This window comes from Saccostrea cucullata, unplaced genomic scaffold (assembly GCF_032062105.1).
Source record: "Saccostrea cucullata isolate Sc308-1 unplaced genomic scaffold, CSIRO_AGI_Scuc_v1 ctg8704, whole genome shotgun sequence".
In the NCBI taxonomy this organism is placed as follows: Eukaryota; Metazoa; Mollusca; class Bivalvia; order Ostreida; family Ostreidae; genus Saccostrea; species Saccostrea cuccullata.
In genome coordinates this window covers 26,045-43,894 of record NW_026931685.1, presented here as the reverse complement: position 1 = coordinate 43,894, position 17,850 = coordinate 26,045, and the positions used below count along the sequence as shown (strand labels likewise).

The 17,850-nt window shown below is 33.0% G+C and overlaps 1 protein-coding gene and 2 long non-coding RNA genes across 7 annotated transcripts; 1 reads left to right on the top strand and 2 right to left on the bottom strand.

Annotated features, from left to right (window-relative positions):
- The first annotated feature begins 2,539 nt into the window (after positions 1 to 2,539).
- Positions 2,540 to 7,021, top strand: LOC134233292 (uncharacterized). Of its 2 annotated transcripts, none has more exons than XM_062715265.1 (7): positions 2,540 to 2,829; positions 3,913 to 4,056; positions 4,225 to 4,318; positions 4,435 to 4,602; positions 4,744 to 4,844; positions 5,410 to 5,556; positions 6,294 to 7,021. In XM_062715265.1, the coding sequence occupies exons 2-7, from the start codon at positions 4,025 to 4,027 to the stop codon at positions 6,313 to 6,315; spliced, it is 564 nt and encodes a 187-aa protein (XP_062571249.1). In that variant the 5' UTR covers positions 2,540 to 2,829; positions 3,913 to 4,024; the 3' UTR covers positions 6,316 to 7,021. The 2 variants fall into 2 exon arrangements, with proteins under 2 accessions (XP_062571249.1, XP_062571248.1); XM_062715264.1 differs by having other exon boundaries at positions 2,540 to 2,973.
- A 136-nt stretch (positions 7,022 to 7,157) lies between these two features.
- Positions 7,158 to 9,653, bottom strand: LOC134233290 (uncharacterized). The gene is made up of 3 exons (XR_009984961.1): positions 9,496 to 9,653; positions 7,890 to 8,085; positions 7,158 to 7,707 (listed from the first exon to the last, which is right to left on the bottom strand). It is a non-coding gene; the product is annotated as an uncharacterized LOC134233290 (long non-coding RNA).
- Positions 9,654 to 9,940: 287 nt separating this feature from the next.
- Positions 9,941 to 16,633, bottom strand: LOC134233291 (uncharacterized). Of its 4 annotated transcripts, none has more exons than XR_009984963.1 (5): positions 16,232 to 16,633; positions 12,937 to 13,107; positions 12,557 to 12,698; positions 12,049 to 12,157; positions 9,941 to 10,184 (listed from the first exon to the last, which is right to left on the bottom strand). It is a non-coding gene; the product is annotated as an uncharacterized LOC134233291 (long non-coding RNA). The 4 variants fall into 4 exon arrangements; XR_009984962.1 differs by having other exon boundaries at positions 9,942 to 10,184; positions 12,049 to 12,153; positions 16,232 to 16,618; XR_009984964.1 differs by having other exon boundaries at positions 9,942 to 10,184; positions 12,049 to 12,153; positions 13,006 to 13,107; positions 16,232 to 16,615.
- Between the last annotated feature and the right edge of the window lie 1,217 nt (positions 16,634 to 17,850).

The following is a 17,850-nucleotide window of genomic DNA, read 5'->3' as shown; positions in this document are numbered from 1 at the left end:
CGGAAAATACAGACGTGAAGCGTTTTTATCATGCTTACATCTAATTCAACGATGTCCTGAGCGATATTGAGGTAAGCTTCACCCTGTGATATTTATGCAGTAAATAATTACGATGAAGGACTGACATTCAATCGTAAATTTAGAAATATTTATTGACAGAATTTTTTCCAAATGAGGTTTTTGTCGTCGAAGCTGCCTTGAAAAATGCAGAAGTTATCCCACCCAAATGCTATATAGAATTAGAACAATTGCTTTCAGATAATTTAAACACTATGAATATTCTGAAATTTTTGAGTAAATAGTGTTATCTATCAAATTTATCATTTGTTCGTAAAAAGTCGCATTGTGGACTCCGTTATGGGCCCGTAAACATGAAGTTTCTAAACTCCATACAAACTCTAAACAGGGCGGTATTTGTGGGGCGATATCTTATAAATAAGTCAAGAAATCCCATGACAGGACCGTTTTAAAATGTTAAGTACATATTAAATTAGTAATATAAAAAAATACGAAAAAAATTCATTGACAGGAATTTTTTCAGCTAAAGGTCCTGTTCCTCCTTAAATAAAGGGTGAAAACATATAAACATGTATTTAAATGATATAGCACTTCATAGATTGCTGATATTATTTCATTCAGACTTGCACAGATATTTAAATTATATCAACATGCCTGCCTAAAAATGTGTTATTAAATATTAAAAACTGATATTATTTCAATATGTTAAAATAAAAAAATATGTCTTCAAACAGAGTATTAAGTAAGCATAAAAGATAAGAATCATGAAAGGGAATCTCATTCTAATTCTTGCTTCACTTATTAGCACAATTTTACATCATAAATGACCAATTCAACGAACAAATTTTTTTGCATACAACTAGTTTTTGTTAAATTGTGAGTTCATGACTTGTATTAGTATAACATGTTACAAAATAATCTTGAGATGGTTATCTTCCACTAAATTTCATAACATGGGAGATCATAAAAGAGTTTTAATATGTGGATATTAATATTGTGATATAATTTCAATAGTTGATAATTCATAGCACTTTTCATCTTCAAAGGGTTGTTATTTAACTTACGCATGGCTGAAAATGTGTATTATTTTATAAGTTGCAGATGTATCTAAAAATACCGGTTCACGTTTTTGAAAAGCATTCAGAATGTCAAGGTCAATATGATTTTATGCAACAAATTTCACTTAAGTGTATTCTTTAAAAACTCATTCGGGAAACCCTGTTTAAATGCATCGAAACTGAAAGAGTCATGAGATATGGAATCTTTTAGAAAAAATTGAACAAAGACATTACGTGAATGCAGAAAGGGTGTGGGTTGCTTTTATTCAACTGACAAATCGGCGGGTTACCGATGTAAAAATAAGATATTGGTGTGGAACTTCTTGCGTAGGGTACCAAAGGACTTTATTCGGTAATATCCAATATTTAGCCCCCAAGTCAAACTTTGACGAAGAAATATTAAATTATGCTCTAAGACAGAAGGATATATGCTGACTTCAAAACACTGAGTATTATCATAAGCCATGACGTCATATGTTGGAAATGACGTCATGAAAATGACGTAAATTTCCAATTTCCATTATTTCTATTGAAAAATGAATATTTTACGTCGATATTTAGAGTAAAAGTCACTGAGTGCAGGTCTGATCAGGCTCAATATTTTGATATATTGTGTAGAATGATGATATCAATGAAATATGTAGATATTGTTCTTAATCAAACTTCCACTATATAAATTTTTTAACTATAATTGTTGAAATTTTGTCCATTTCTCCTCTTTTTAAAAAGTATATAAAATCGTACTAGTTTGTGACGTCATAAAGACAAAAAATTGCCAATAACCTACTTTGAAACTATAATATGTTTTATTAATTTATATTTTTCATACAATTTAAACATTATAGAACACAATTTAAGAATTTTTCAAAATTTGATTTTTGTGGGAGCGAAGACATGCAATATTCCGCATAAAGTTTTTTACCGATGTGGCATGTCAAACGTTGCAATATTCGATAATCTTGTGATGTATATTCAAAATCTTGTGATGTATGTTCGAAATCTTGTGATGTATATTCAAAATCTTGTGATGTATGTTCGAAATCTTGTGATGTATATTCAAAATCTTGTGATGTATATTCAAAATCTTGTGATGTATATTCAAAATCTTGTGATGTATGTTCGAAATCTTGTGATGTATATTCAAAATCTTGTGATGTATGTTCAAAATCTTGTGATGTATATTCAAAATCTTGTGATGTATATTCAATATCTTGTGATGTATATTCTTAAACTTGTGATGTATATTCTATAATCTTGTGATGTATGTTCGAAATCTTGTGATGTATATTCGAAATCTTGTGATGTATGTTTGATAATCTTGTGATGTATATTCGAAATCTTGTGATGTATGTTCGATATCTTGTGATGCATAGTCGAACTCTTGTGATGTATATTCTATAATCTTGTGAATATCTTGTGATGTATGTTCAAAATCTTGTGATGTATATTCAATATCTTGTGATGTATATTCGAAATCTTGTGATGTATATTCTATAATCTTGTGATGTATGTTCGAAATCTTGTGATGTATATTCGAAATCTTGTGATGTATGTTTGATAATCTTGTGATGTATATTCGAAATCTTGTGATGTATATTCGAAATCTTGTGATGTTTGTTTGATAATCTTGTGATGTGTGTTCTACAATTCAGTGATGCGTGCAATAAAATTGCATGACGCAACAGAAAAGTAAGGACAATTTTCATTGGTTAGAAATAACGAAAGTAGCTGAAGCGTCGGGAAAACCATGCAGGTGAGAAAAAACACATCAGTTTGTTTATTGCAACACTAATTACGAGATGCACGAGTGTTGTTCCTGGTGACATGATGGAGATATTTCGGCCTGCTAGGGAAAAAACTCAGTATTAAAACGTAGATGTATTGACAAAATTTGTAGGTACTTGTAACGATATGTCACGATGCTGCATTGTCACTGTCAGATACAGTATTTATACATGCATGCTAAAAAGTAAAATCTCGTAGTAATCAATATAGCAGAAGAATAATGAAGAGTACATACTACAAAAACTGTGCAATTTGTAGCAAGATTAATTTTTGTTTAACAGCTGTTTTTATGACATTTTATTTCGTATTATTACTACCAAATACTGCTACCGTTTGTTAATGTTTAATCCGAGATTCCTCTGACTCTAACCCCCGCTTTTATATTGTGACTTGTGCGCACAAGTCACAATATAAAAGCGGGGGTTAGAGTCAGAGGAATATAATCTCGGATTAGTTTATGTTATGCACATGGTTATCTTGTACTTGCAAGTAAATGTAACATTAAAAAAAAAATAATGAAAAAATAAGTCATTTAGGCTATTTGATAATAACATGCTAAATGAACATGTTTTGCTTTTTAATTCTCCTTCACTCAGTCTTTGTATAATATACATTTATTGACTGAGTTCGAGGGCAACATGCGTTTTGTCAGACCCAAGAACCAAACAGTCTGCCTGAGGCCGTTAGGCCGAAGGCAGACAGTTTGGTTCGAGGGTCCACAAAACGCATTTTGCCCGAGAACTCTGTCAATAAATGTTTTGTTATACCTTTCATTTTATTATATATTTTTTGACATACATGTATTTTGTACTATATTAATGTAACATTAGATCTGTCACTTTTTAAAACCAAAGAATGAAAATGAGATTAAGCTCCGCCCATTCTGTGACGTAAGTGGTCCAACATTTCTCCGAGCGGTCCAACATCTCACTCAGCGGTCCAACATCGATTTTTTATGCCCGCTCAGCAAAACATTAAAAATGTTAGACTTTTTTCTGTATAGATTTGTATAGGCACAATTTTTTAAAGGTATAACAATGTATATTTTTAGATGAGCTGATCGCCAACCAGGAGATCAGAATGATCGCATCTGCTCCTGCCACTTTAAGGATGGTAAGAAGGAGGGGGACCCTGCATATTTTGCATGGAATGAAGGAAAGGCCATGGATTTCTCTGATCCTGAATGTACAAAAAGGTGAAATTATTTTTCAAAATATGACCGACATCATATTTTGGATGGTGGGTGGGTGGAGTTTAATTGAGAATATTTTACTAAAAATCTTTAAAAGGGTACATGTAATTGTATAAACAGAGTAGCTTACAACTGAATAAAAAATAATTCAAGTTTAATTATTTTACAAAGGAGGAAAAAACTCAAAAGTGAGGAGTCCCTGTCATCTTCACAGATGGACCAGTTGCAGATTCCACAAGCACCAAAATGTCAATATCAAGAAAAAGTAAAGCTCATTTAAAACATCAATGATGACAAATGACCAACACTGAAACATTTTCAATAATTTTTAATAATATATAAAGTTCTTTTAACTGTACATGATTTACAATATATTTTCAGTTGATATCAGAGCACAACTACTCAGCATCCTGCACATTTAACTGTACTCAAGAAATGCAGCGCCTCTCAACAGAAATACAACTGGAAAAGGAATTGCTTGCCCTAAAAATAGAGTCTAGTAAAAGGAAGCCAATATCAATCCACGATATTAAATACAACGAAGAGAAGGTACATTTAAAGGAATTCCAATTGTGATTTCCTATTTCCTAAAAATTTCAGTTACTGTAATAAAAACTTGTTGCCATTGAGGGATGAACATCTTAGATTGACTGTTATGTTAACATATTTTGTTATTATTTGGGAGTTTAGGTCTCTGATCAGCAGGGGCATTTTCTCTATATATTAAGAAGAAAATGGAGACTCCCTACCCACCCGATGTATTTTGTCGGACAGTTTTCTGTACATTGCAGGTAAAAATTTTATTTATTAACTTTCCAGCCTCTTATTGTAAAGTACATTTTGGGTTCAGTTTTAGCTTTTCTTTAATTTTTAAAAAAAATTATTTAAATTCTCCTTTTCTTAGAATAAAATTCAAAAAGTAGCTTCTGATTGTAATAAGACTACAGACATTGAACTTTGATTTGTTATCAAAAGGATTGATTTAAACTTGTCTAAATTAATTGTAAACAAAAATAAAAGGGGGCACCTGCTATTTCTTTAAGTGTTTTTCACTGGGGGGTGGGGAAACTTTTTTGTACATACTTAAGCAATAGGAGGGATTAGATAAGAATCAATTAGTATATCAGAGTCTTAAAAAATATACTTTGCATAAGCATAAAAAAATTCTATATCAGTCTTTTTAAAACCTTTGAATTTTGCTTAATTAACTATGATTTATCCAATTTTGGAGCTTTTTACCTAATTCTGGGTAGAATCCACCCTTATGAAATTATTGACTCAATTTTGACTTAATATCACTTTATTAACATCAAAGCACAAAAACAATTCATTGTACAAATATTTTATTTATTACAGTCACCAATATATCCAAATATCATCACCGGCCCAGACGTCATTCACTCCTTTGAATTGTGCTGGTAGCAGTAAGGTGTCATCATTTGAGATGGTCACAGTATCCAATACACTGAAGTCACAGGACTCTAATTTCATACATGTTCACAGGTAGGTGTATAGTCTTTGAAATTACCACAATTGACTAATTCTGGGACAGGTAAGTATGTACATGTAAGTATAGGAATGAGAGCACCAAATCCCCGGATGCACACATGGCTTTGTTTGTTATGGAACATTAAACCGAATACTGAATGGGTAGGCGTTACGCCATTGGCTGAAATCAGGTATTTAATTGTTTTCATTTTAAAGTAAAATTAATGACCTTTGAAATAAATGATGGGATGAGGGAATATTACAGAAACTATAGAAATGCCAGGGAAGATTTTAGGAGTGGGGGTTAATTTTTTATGCCGCGTGTTATTTACTGCGAATCTCTATAAGTTGAAAATAACTGCAATTTTGACTTATAAACGCCATGGGACCATATATTTTTTTCAGTATTTTTTGTTAGGGCTTAGAACAAAGTTTGAAATGATGCTAAAGATTTATCTGAAATTGTCATAGTAAAGTACTGAGAGGGCCTAAGGTTTGTATGGAGTTCTATGGGAAAATAATTAGTGGTCTTTTCCCTATACAAGATGCTGTCTGATGGCGTAGTGTAGAATGTAGCGTAGAATGTTTTCCAAGTCGGCTTAAATGCAAAGGTTTGTTTTAAAATTTATCATAATGACTTGCAAAAATTTAATGCAGTTAAATTTATTGTATTCTTGAAAGATTGACTGTAACACAATTTTTTTTACACAATTACAAATAATCAAATTAATTTTTTTCCAACTTTTTTTCAGGGTCTCTGCCAAAATCTTTTGAGGATTTTTCCTCTGCTAGAGCATCCATGGATGCAAATGAAACAACCCAGGACATCCCAACACATATGGATAATCAGGCCATGGCCTACAGTATGTACAAAAGTTGCCATACTTTTAAAGCAGTAACTTGCGTGCCTCCAAATGGTGCACTTACATTTTGCTCCATGCTGTACCCAGGTTCTACTTCTGATGTAGCTATTGTACGTCACAGCCAAGTTTTACGAAAGTTCAAAGCTGGAGACCTTATTTTGGTGGTCAAAGGTTTCACCATTCATGACCAGTTGCCCCAGGGTGTCTGCTTAATTATAAAAGCTCTTTTATCGACACGAGGCCAGTTTACCATACAAGAAGCAGCACTGTGTTACAAGATTGCTAAAGCACTTATTCATGTGGAAAGAGCCAACGAGAGGATAAAGAATTACGAGATTCTCCGTCACATACCATCTACTTACAGACCAATCTCAACAAAAATATTTCAACTCTGTTCTTGTCTTGTAAACTTGCAAGCTCCACTTTTGAAAGAAATTACTTAAAGATACATGTACTTATTATAAATTTGCATTGGCGTGTGACAGTATACACTAAACAGTGAAGATATTCATACCAAAGTGCAAGGGATAAGCAAATTTTGATTTGTTATCAATGTCAATGGTTATATTTGTTAACTTTGTAGTATGTTGTAATACATGTACTTCAGAAAATGAAAATCCCTTTTGTTTAGCATGGATTTATTACAATGGCAATTCGATTCTTTATTTGACAATATAATTTGGAAGAGGGTTTACTTATAATTTTAAATTTCTAGTTTAAAGTATATTTACCTTTAAAGCACAACTCAACAAATTCATGTTTTCAACAATTTATCTATTAAGAAAGACAAAAATGTTACATTTTCACTTTGAGAATAACATCTTCAATTCATTAATAAAATGATTCTAAATTTTGATATTCTTTTTTTATGTAGTACATAGATTTTATTAATCATCATTGCTATTTAAAATAGTCTTATAAGCCAGAAGTTTTATGATGGATTCATTGGATTGTGACATATCATATCATACATTTATGAGACTTGGGAACATTCAACACATTTAACACGATTACCCATTTTCCATTGTTAGAAAATTCTAGAGGTACAAAACTAAGTGTCAAGAAGTTCAAACCAGAACTCAGTTTTCCATCAGTGCTGGAATGAAAATGTTAATGTAGAAATCTATCAGCTTTGGAACATTTGCTGTCCATTCAATGTCTTTTACTATTCTAATCACAATGCAGTCTACTCTTGTCCACACAATTAAGTTGCAGAATGTTTTGTTACATATGTGTAGCTGGCCTTGAATTTGATGATAGTATGGGTGACTGGTTTTCAGGCACAGGGTATCTTGTTTAAGATCTAAAAAAAAATCAAAAAACACTTAAGTTGTGTTATACCAGTACATATCCCCTCCTTTTTCAATATCTTCATACCATATTGAACAGCTGCACTTGTAAATTAATACATGTTTTGAAATCATTTACTCACCAAGATTTTTAATTTCAAAGTACTGGACAATACAGATTTTTAATGTTATTTACCTATGAAAAATCCTTCAAATTTTGTGCCCCATCTGCTACTGTTGAAGACGATGCTGTATATGGACACTTCACCTCTACAATATCAGGAATGGCGTCTTTGGCTTCTGGAGTTTGATAAAATACACTGCATGTTGGTGGTCGAACAACTAAGCCATCAGGTGAAGCTCCCAACACTCCGGATTCATGCAACCATATCCTTTCCAGAAAAAATTATAATACTACTGAATGCAAACAAACCATAATACAATTGATTTGGTAATGCAAACAAAGTCTAAGTAGAGCTTTTATAATCCTTCTACTTCAAAAAGCAAAGAAGAAGTCTCAATAAGGCATTATCTGTGGTCCCCGGTTACTCGTCAAATTTTAAACTTTCAAATCAAGTATTTTCTGTAAAATACGGGCAAAAAAAGGGACCAAGCTACTATACTTAAGTGGAAAACTCCTTTTCTGGAATATGTTGGTAACTGAATATTTATACCCCGCCATGAATATGGCCGGGGCATAAAGTGTTTGTCATGTCCGTCTTCCGTCCTTCTGTCCTTCCGTCCCACTTTGTGTTTAGCTCTGTTCAAAGCTAAGTTTCAAAGAAACTATCCAAGATATTTTCATCAAACTTCATATGCTGATAGATATTGATGAGAGCTATGCAACTGCATCAACATTTTTTGACCTTGACCTTTCCTTTGACCTTGACCTGACTTTTCTTAAATAGTGTTTAGCTCTGTTTTAAACATACCATTCAAGATGGTGTTATCAAACTTTACATGTTGATACAAACTTGCATAGATGATGCATCTAGAGATGAACACTATCGGACTTGCTTCGGATGCTGGATCTGACCTAAATTTTCCAGATGAGTGACCAAATTAAAGTTTTTGGAGCAGGTCCGTTCCTAAGAAACTATAAGCCCTACTTAGACCAAACTTGCTTGGATGATGCATCTAAGGATGGACACTACCAGACTTGCTTCGGATGCTGGATCTGACCTACATTTTCCAGATGAGTGACCAGGTTGATGTTTTTGGAGCAGATTTATTCCTAAGGAACTATCAGCCCTGCTTAGACCAAACTTGCATGGATGATGCATCTAGGGATGGACACTACCAGACTTGCTGCGGATGCTGGATCTGACTCACATTTTCATTCCCAAGTAACTATAAGCCCTACCTAAACCAAACTTGCATGGATGATGCAGCTAGGGATGGACACTACCAGACTTGCTTCGGATGCTGGATCTGACCTATATTTTCATTCCCAAGTAACTATAAACCCTACCTGAACCAAACTTGCATGGATGATGCATCTAGGGATGGACACTACCAGACTTGCTTTGGATGCTGGACCTACATTTTTATTCCCAACTAACTATAAGCCCTGCCTGAACCAAACTGATCAAATTTTATGCATGTACAAATTTCATGTTGCTTTACTAATATATCCTCGGCGGGGCATTCATGTCCTATGGACATATTTCTAGTTTTTTTTTTACAATTAGACTTCAGTAATTGATTTCTGTTTTTTTACCAGGATAAGTCCTGTTATTTGTTTTGACACATTGAATGTTAACATGTCAGAGGTTGAATGAATGTTATTTTGTGCTGTATACCTGACTGCTCTACAGCTGCATCAAAGTCCTTTTCATACTTTCTCAAAGCATCATCTTCATGAGTGATACCCCATGCAACAGCCTTGATGGACTCCAGATTGTAAGCCGACATCAGCTGTTTCTTCAGTGACAATGTCAATCTGGAGAAGAAAATATGATTTTTGGTTATTAATCTTATATTTCCTGCATCTTTATGTACAAATATCTAGTCATTACAGTCGAACCTCATTATCTCAAACTCAATGAGACCAAGAAAAATATTGGAAATATCCGTGGATTCAAGAATAATACATAAAGAGTTATCAAGAATAAAATGTCCCAGTCTTTTATAAATGGTTTGGACTTCAAAATTACTTTGACATATCCATGAAATATGAGATAATGGGTTTGAGATAACAAAGTTTGACTGTAATTTTAAAAGTCTATTTCGCAAAAATTTAATCGCCTTTACTTAGAACTGAGAACTGCACCAAAGTTGGAAGCTGATATGCTATATTTCCTTACAATTGACCACATTGGGTTGTTTCATTGCCAATGCAGCTCTTTTAATGGATTCAGGGATAATGCATGCTGTAACCATACCATAGGGGTATCAGAATGAACATACTCTGGTGATGTTAACAGGTCTTCAATGAGAGGTACAGGTGGACCAGGTTCACATGGCTCTGGTTCAAGAATCCAATTCAATGCTGAAAAATTTCATTACTTGTGTCATTCTCAAAAATATCATCCATAATATCCATATCACATATACCAAGTATTTATATAAGAGTCCATACAATTCATTTTAGTGAACCCTGTCATGGGTTTTTGTAATGTATGCATTACATATCAAATTTACAACTCACTTGCATATATTTGTTCAGAATTGTTCCTGTATATAATTTTGCACGTGGCATTCTTAGTGTGAAAATGCCATGTAAAAATTGGTGCAAATGTACAATTAATATTTACTTAATTATTAACAAGGTTTCATAATGACAGAGTATTTAAATAATTGAAGAATGATCTGATAATTCGCAAGAATATGAAACAAAATATTTTTTTTAATGCAATTGAATAATTTATTTTTCCTTTCAAAAATGTATGCTCATGTACAAAAATGCTATCATATTTATAATATTGTCTTTCCAATTATTCAAAGGTTGTTATTAATATTTATTACATAGTATGTTCAAAAATTGGGCATTATACATAGCCAACTATATTATACTCCTCATCTTTGTACATTTGTTCACAATTAAAATTAACCATCGGTCAGTAACAAAATAACAGTTTCATAATACTCGTAATATAAAAATCGAATCAAACTTAAATAACAACAATAGTAACACCAAAATCATAACTTCCTTCTTATTTTTTACCAATAAACCTTCCAAGGTGCAAAAAACACTAGTCACTTTCATCAGAGGGTCGGTTTAAGGCACTTCAAATATGAAGCAAATTTTTTAACAACTGATTTATTTATATTTAATGATTGATCATTTTTAAAAAAAAAAAAAAAAAAAAAGAGGCCCATGGGCCACATCGCTCACCTGAGCACTGTGGCTAGGAAAAAGTAAAAATTGGTTTTTTATTGAAAAGTTTAAATCCAAAAGTAGTCCCTTGACCAATCATGGCTTTGCTTTTCTTGAGAAGGTTATTTTTAAAGAATTTTCCTATATAAAATTTGATCATCCTTTGTGGCCCCGTCCTACCCCCGAGGACATGATTTGAACAAACTTGAATCTACACTACCTAAGGATGCTTCCATATAAATATGATCAATCAGGGTTTTGCTGTTCTTGAGAAGAAGATTTTTAAAGATTTTTCCTTCATATTTCTATGTAAAACTTTGATCTTCCATTGTGGCCCCGCCCTACCCCGGGGTTATGATCTGACTCACATTTTCATTGAACAAACTTGAATCGACACTACCTGGGGATGCTTCCATATAAATAGGATCAATTATGGCTTTGTCATTCTTGAGAAGAAGATTTTTAAAGAATTTTCCTATATATATTTTTATGTTAAACTTTGGTCAGTCATTGTGGCTCCGCCCTCCCCCCGGTGGTCATGATTTGAACAAATTTAAATCTACACTACCTGAGGATGTTTCTCCATAAATTTCATTTTTCCTGGCACAGTGGTTCTTGAGAACAAGATTTTTAAAACATACCATCAAATTTACATTCATTCCCAATTATCTCCCCTTGAATGAGGGTGTGGCCCTTTATTTGAACAAACTTGAATCCCCTTCACTCAAGGATGCTTTGTGGCAAGTTTGGTTGAAATTGGCCCATGGGTTCTAGAGAAGAAGTCGAAAATATGAAAAGTTTACAGACAGACAGATGGACAGACAGACAGACAAACAGCTAGATAGACAAAATGTGATCAGAAAAGAGCTAGAAATGAAACATTCCTCACCACAAAAGCCAGAAGAATATAGGGACCACCACCAGTAACATGTTTCTGGGAAGAACCAAACCAAGCAGAGATAAATATCAATAGTCCTGAATCTTCGAAGCAGGACCAAGTACGAGAATTGCTACAAACACTACTCCGGAGACTTACCTATTATCCTATGATGTAACATACTTTGTCCACTGCAGCTGGTTCCCTCATAAGCTGGTAGCGAAGACAGTTCAGGATGTCCTGTCAACTTTGTTCCTCAACTTCCTGTCTTGGACAGAAAAGCAATAAGTGGAAATCTTTAGTGTTGCCTAGTGACTTTGAATTAAAAAGAAAGTTGCAAGATTGTGAGGGGGGGGGGGGGGTTCTGATGCTGTGCATTTTAATTAAATGTACGAAATCTGTATTTCACAGTTTAATGCATTCATGTATTTTGTGAATTGTCTTAGGATTCGTGTAATTATTGTTGCTATGTATTATTAAGCACTAAATCTATTCAACTGCATGTGTAAATGGGGAAAATGTGAATATGTAAATGATGTATAATTGCAATGTGTAAAATGTGACATTTTCTTATATGAGGGAGTCAGTGTTCATGTAATTTTTTTTTCATTAATTATTTTATTTATCTTGATAAAATTATTTCAATTAACAATATTGTTTTTCTTACCAGTCTGATGAACTCAACAAAGGTTACAGAGGTGAATGGTAGAAATATGGGTATTACAGGTGTCAAAACTCTTCGTTGAAGACCAGACTGCATGCCGCACTGTAAAATCACCATTTTTGATCTTTAAAAGGGGAGGCTACTCCTGAAATCAAAGAAATTGTCATAAAAATGAGTAACCTGATTTTCTTTAGGTCTCACACAAGGAAATAATTTCACTATATGTTACTATATAGCTTTAATTAAATAAATTAATTAACTAGACTCTGATCAGCAGATAATTCATGAATGAGAAAAAAGATTAATGCTTAGACAAAATTTGAGATCAGAAAAAATATACCCCTTAAGCGGCTTTTAAGAAAGAAAATTGAGACTAAACATACCTATACCCCGAAATACACATGGGCAAACAGCCAACACACCATCGAGGAAGTTACATCGATCATGCGTACCTAAAAAAAAAGAGTTCCCTTTGATTCAGTGGCACAATTCTGCTGATATGATATTCCTAGTGCATGAGTCCAAAATTAAAACTGTAGACCTACGTAAAGTTCCTGAAAATGAAAAAAAGAAAAGAAATATTATTGTCTCTATATACATCATACATAAAACTACATTTGTTCATTTTAATTAGCTACTGTAAATCACTTTTTATTCGCGAGAACTTTATTTTCGCGTTATTACGCGAGACGGTATGCTCGCAAAAATTTCATTCTCGCGTATAATACATTTCCTTAAGATTATATAGAGTATTAACCACAATTCGTGAAAATTTTGTCTCGCTAATAAAGAGTCAATGACTATCTCGCGAAAATAAGGTGTCGCGAAAATTAAGTGATCTACAGTATCTCCTTGCATAAGACCTTTAAGGGTAATTTTATGCTATTTACCATGTGCACTGATTGCCATAAAACAAAAGAAAAAATACCAGCCTTACAAAGTCACTTAACCATGACCTTTGACATACCTTACTAAGAATACCCTGGACAATTTGGTTTAACTTATGACTTCTGAATTTTTAAATGCAGGTTTTGATAAATTAACCATTTAATATACTTATGAGCTCATAAAACTGTTCTTTAAAACTGTATGATAAAGAGTGTAAAAACTTTGAAACATGTTTGGAAAGTATTATCACACATGTGATATTATGGGATAAATTATCACCACAGAAAGATCAAAGAAAATCACTGCAGATATGCAACAATAATTCTTATCATTGTTTATTGTATGTCAAGTCTAGAATATGATATATCATTACAAATATTATGATTTTTAGCCGGGCACATTGCTCGTAGAGCAATGCTCAGCTATTGCGACGGTGAGCAACAGAAAATGCTGCTTCTTCACCGCCAAATTGAGTTTACGAGTAAAAGTATGGTACGTGCACCAGCCGCTGTTGAGAAAACAAAATCCATTCAACACCTTAAGAAATAGTAAATTGAATATTTTTATCATAATATTACATTGTTTAATATTTTTTCCTGGCTCCTTTGACTAATATTTTACAAAGTATAATTCAACGGGTGCGAAAGGTTTTCACCAGGTATCCCTGTCTGCATCTTATTCTATAAACAATATAATTAAAATTAGATGTTAGATCTGCTCGCATACTCGCCACACTAACATCTAACAAGTCATCCCATTGAGGGTCACGTAAGAGGTTAAATTCGGAACGCCTCAAGATTTATTCGCTTCAACAATATATGATGATTTTGCCAGCTGCGATTTGATTAATTGATAGAATTTGACCTCTGACGTGACCCTCAACGGGATGTTGTTAGATGTTAGTGTAGCGAGTATGCAAGCAGATCTAACATCTAATTTGAATTAGATTGATTCTATAAATAAAGGTTGTACTATCAGGCTAACACAAATGCAGGGAACATTATTAATGACTTAATGCAAATCTCCCCGCTGAGGACACATCAGTGCAGAGACGTTTGACCTTAATCTTGCTGCATCGGTGTTTATTTACTTCTGTTTGTATATAAAGCCGGATTACCCCGACACAATACGTGATAAATATTTTTAGCTGTTTATTTCTAGCTATATTTTATTTTATTTTTAAATCTATTTAATATATTATACATGCCATTGAGATATTTTTGTGTGTATTACATATTCTCTAAACGTCTGAACGTGATTTTAAACTGTCACCACAGTCCTTATTCATTATCCTGTAAATGAGCCCGGCTCAATACATTTACTATAAAAATAATTGGACAAATTTGTGAATGACAATATTCAATGATGCATAGCAATTAATCTTTTCCAGACATTCCCCTTCTCCTAAAAATTTGTCGTGTTATTTATTTATACTGAAAGGAAAAAGAAACGCAGGGTAGCATAATGTTCGAAAACATTTTGACCACATGACCGAAAATTACGAAAATTGGTCAGAAGAGAAATTTAGTTACTGTACACCAAAATCAGCATTCAGAATTACTCAACCGTAAAAATTTGTGACGTCACGTAGGGAAAACGCTAAAAAGCCCAAATCACGTGCAATTTGATAACGACGAGTTTGTCAACTAATCTTGTTGCATTGTTTGATGCATATGAGGTATGCACATCGTTTTTCAATATTAAGAGACATTATGAATTTCTTGCAATTTGGGCACAGTTTACGGAAGCTCAATGGGGTGTTGTTTTCGAATTGCCTAATTAATGAAAAAGGCAACAACGGTTTACTAAGCAGTTTCTTGTAAATTTTCCCCCATAAAACTTGTTACCCGTTGTCAGAGAGGGCCTGGAATGGTTTTCAATCAACCGTGACGATGACGTTAACGCGAAACAGAGCCATGTAACGAACTGGTTATTCGTCCTGCCATCTCTTAAATCGCTACCTTACTACCACAAAAACAGCCATTTATACAGTAGATGATTATAATCATTACATTCATACAAAATTTGAAAAAAAACAATTCTGCAATTTGATTTTTTGAGCCAGTCAACTTACTGTTTCATTCCTCTCACTGGCGCATGCGCGCGCCGTTTGACCTATTTTTTTTTTTTGCGTGGTTACCCATGCTAAATATAGCCAGGGTCTGAAAGTTAAACACTCTAATGAAATTCCATGCAAAGGAGAAATAAGGCTCTGACAGATGAACGGGAGAGACATTGAAGATAATGAGAGTTTTCGATTTTCACTTTTGGGGGGTATCGTCATTTGAGCTTCAGTAAGTCATGAATTATTTGACAAAATCAAATGGGAATTTGGTTATATCTTTTTGAAAGATGATTTAAAAAGTTAGATATAAAAACTAAAACATATTTTAAGAAAAACAAATTTAAATCACCTCAAAAGTTTACCCTGCGTTTCTTTTTCCTTTCAGTATATTTATTGCAAAGTCGTCCCTGGACTATGGCTACGGTCAATGCAGCTGCAATGGGCCATGCAATTTCGAACCCTGCGTGGTGAGAGTTTGTCCCGAGACACAGTTAGATTATTCTAACTAGCACCAATATAGAATAAATCATACCGATTAATCAACATCACTACAATATGAGGACGTAAAAATAGGATAAAACATCCTTTAGCTGTTTAGTCCAGCAATAAGCCACTAAATTGTTTTTGATGTACCTACAAACAAATCAAATTAATGTTCTTGATTCCCACTTTTCACATTATGACTGACTTAGTGCTCCTTGATACCAAAACAATTTTTCTATTACCTATAATTTTGACTTTAGGTTGAATTCGTCAATTTCATGCTTGCGAAGTTGTGTCAATGTGTGCATTACGACCGCTCCGGCTACTTTCGTTATTTCTAACCAATGAAAATTGTCCTTACTTTTCTGTTGCGTCATGCAATTTTATTGCACGCATCACTGAATTGTAGAACACACATCACAAGATTATCAAACATACATCACAAGATTTCGAATATACATCACAAGATTTCGAATATACATCACAAGATTATCAAACATACATCACAAGATTTCGAATATACATCACAAGATTTCGAACATACATCACAAGATTATAGAATATACATCACAAGATTTCGAATATACATCACAAGATATTGAATATACATCACAAGATTTCGAACATACATCACAAGATTTCGAATATACATCACAAGATTATCAAACATAAATCACAAGATTTCGAATATACATCACAAGATTTCGAACATACATCACAAGATTATAGAATATACATCACAAGATTTCGAATATACATCACAAGATATCGAACATACATCACAAGATTTCGAATATACATCACAAGATTATCAAACATACATCACAAGATTTCGAATATACATCACAAGATTTCGAACATACATCACAAGATTATAGAATATACATCACAAGTTTAAGAATATACATCACAAGATTTCGAACATACATCACAAGATTTTGAACATACATCACAAGATTTTGAATATACATCACAAGATTTCGAACATACATCACAAGATTTTGAATATACATCACAAGATTTTGAATATACATCACAAGATTTCGAACATACATCACAAGACTTTGAATATACATCACAAGATTTTGAATATACATCACAAGATTTCGAATATACATCACAAGATTTTGAATATACATCACAAGATTATCAAATATTGCAACGTTTGACATGCCATAGCTTTGCTGTAATCAATTTCAATTTTAAAATAATTTTCTTTTCTAGAAATAAATATTTACATTATCGTTATATATTCTTTTCTACACTAAAATATCTTCCCACACCGCTTTGAATAGTCCTTTTGGGAATGATCTTGAAACCTTTGGAAGTTTCGCTAATGAATAATATCATTTTCCTACATGAAAACTTAATACAGTTTTTTGTGGAAGAAGTAAAAAAGAAACATACTGTTAGTAAAATATTTAAATATGCGAAGAAATAAATCTAAAAACAGCATACTTTGTGTGTGCAATAAATATTTTTCAAGGGTTGGCATTGCAGCTCTAAGATCGTAAATACTAAAATCTTTGCAAATTAGCAAACTCCAGTTAAGCAGATAGTTTTTAGAGAGTAAAGAATAAATTTCAGAGAAATTTTGCCCCTTCAAAAACGGTTTGTTTCGTCAACTTTTCTGTCAATAGCTTACCTTGTCGTAGAAAAAATTTCGGTCGTAGAAGCATACCTCTAGCAATACGAATCAACTGGGAAATACTAATAAATACCCCATACATATGTACATGTAGGTGATAGGTATATTGCTACATAAGTTAGGAAAGTTTTGGATTGCATAAACTAATACGAAAATGTCAGCTAGCAGGCAAGAAGTCGTCAACTGATTATTTGAAAACAATTTACCACTGGG

What these genes read in the sequence shown, in the direction of transcription:
- LOC134233292 (XM_062715265.1), top strand. Translation starts at nt 4,025, where the DNA reads ATGGATTTCTCTGATCCTGAATGTACAAAAAG. An exon ending in GATCCTGAATGTACAAAAAG is followed by an intron (nt 4,057 to 4,224) that starts GTGAAATTATTT and finishes TATTTTACAAAG; the next exon opens with GAGGAAAAAACTCAAAAGTG. An exon ending in CAGTTTTCTGTACATTGCAG is followed by an intron (nt 4,845 to 5,409) that starts GTAAAAATTTTA and finishes TATTTATTACAG; the next exon opens with TCACCAATATATCCAAATAT.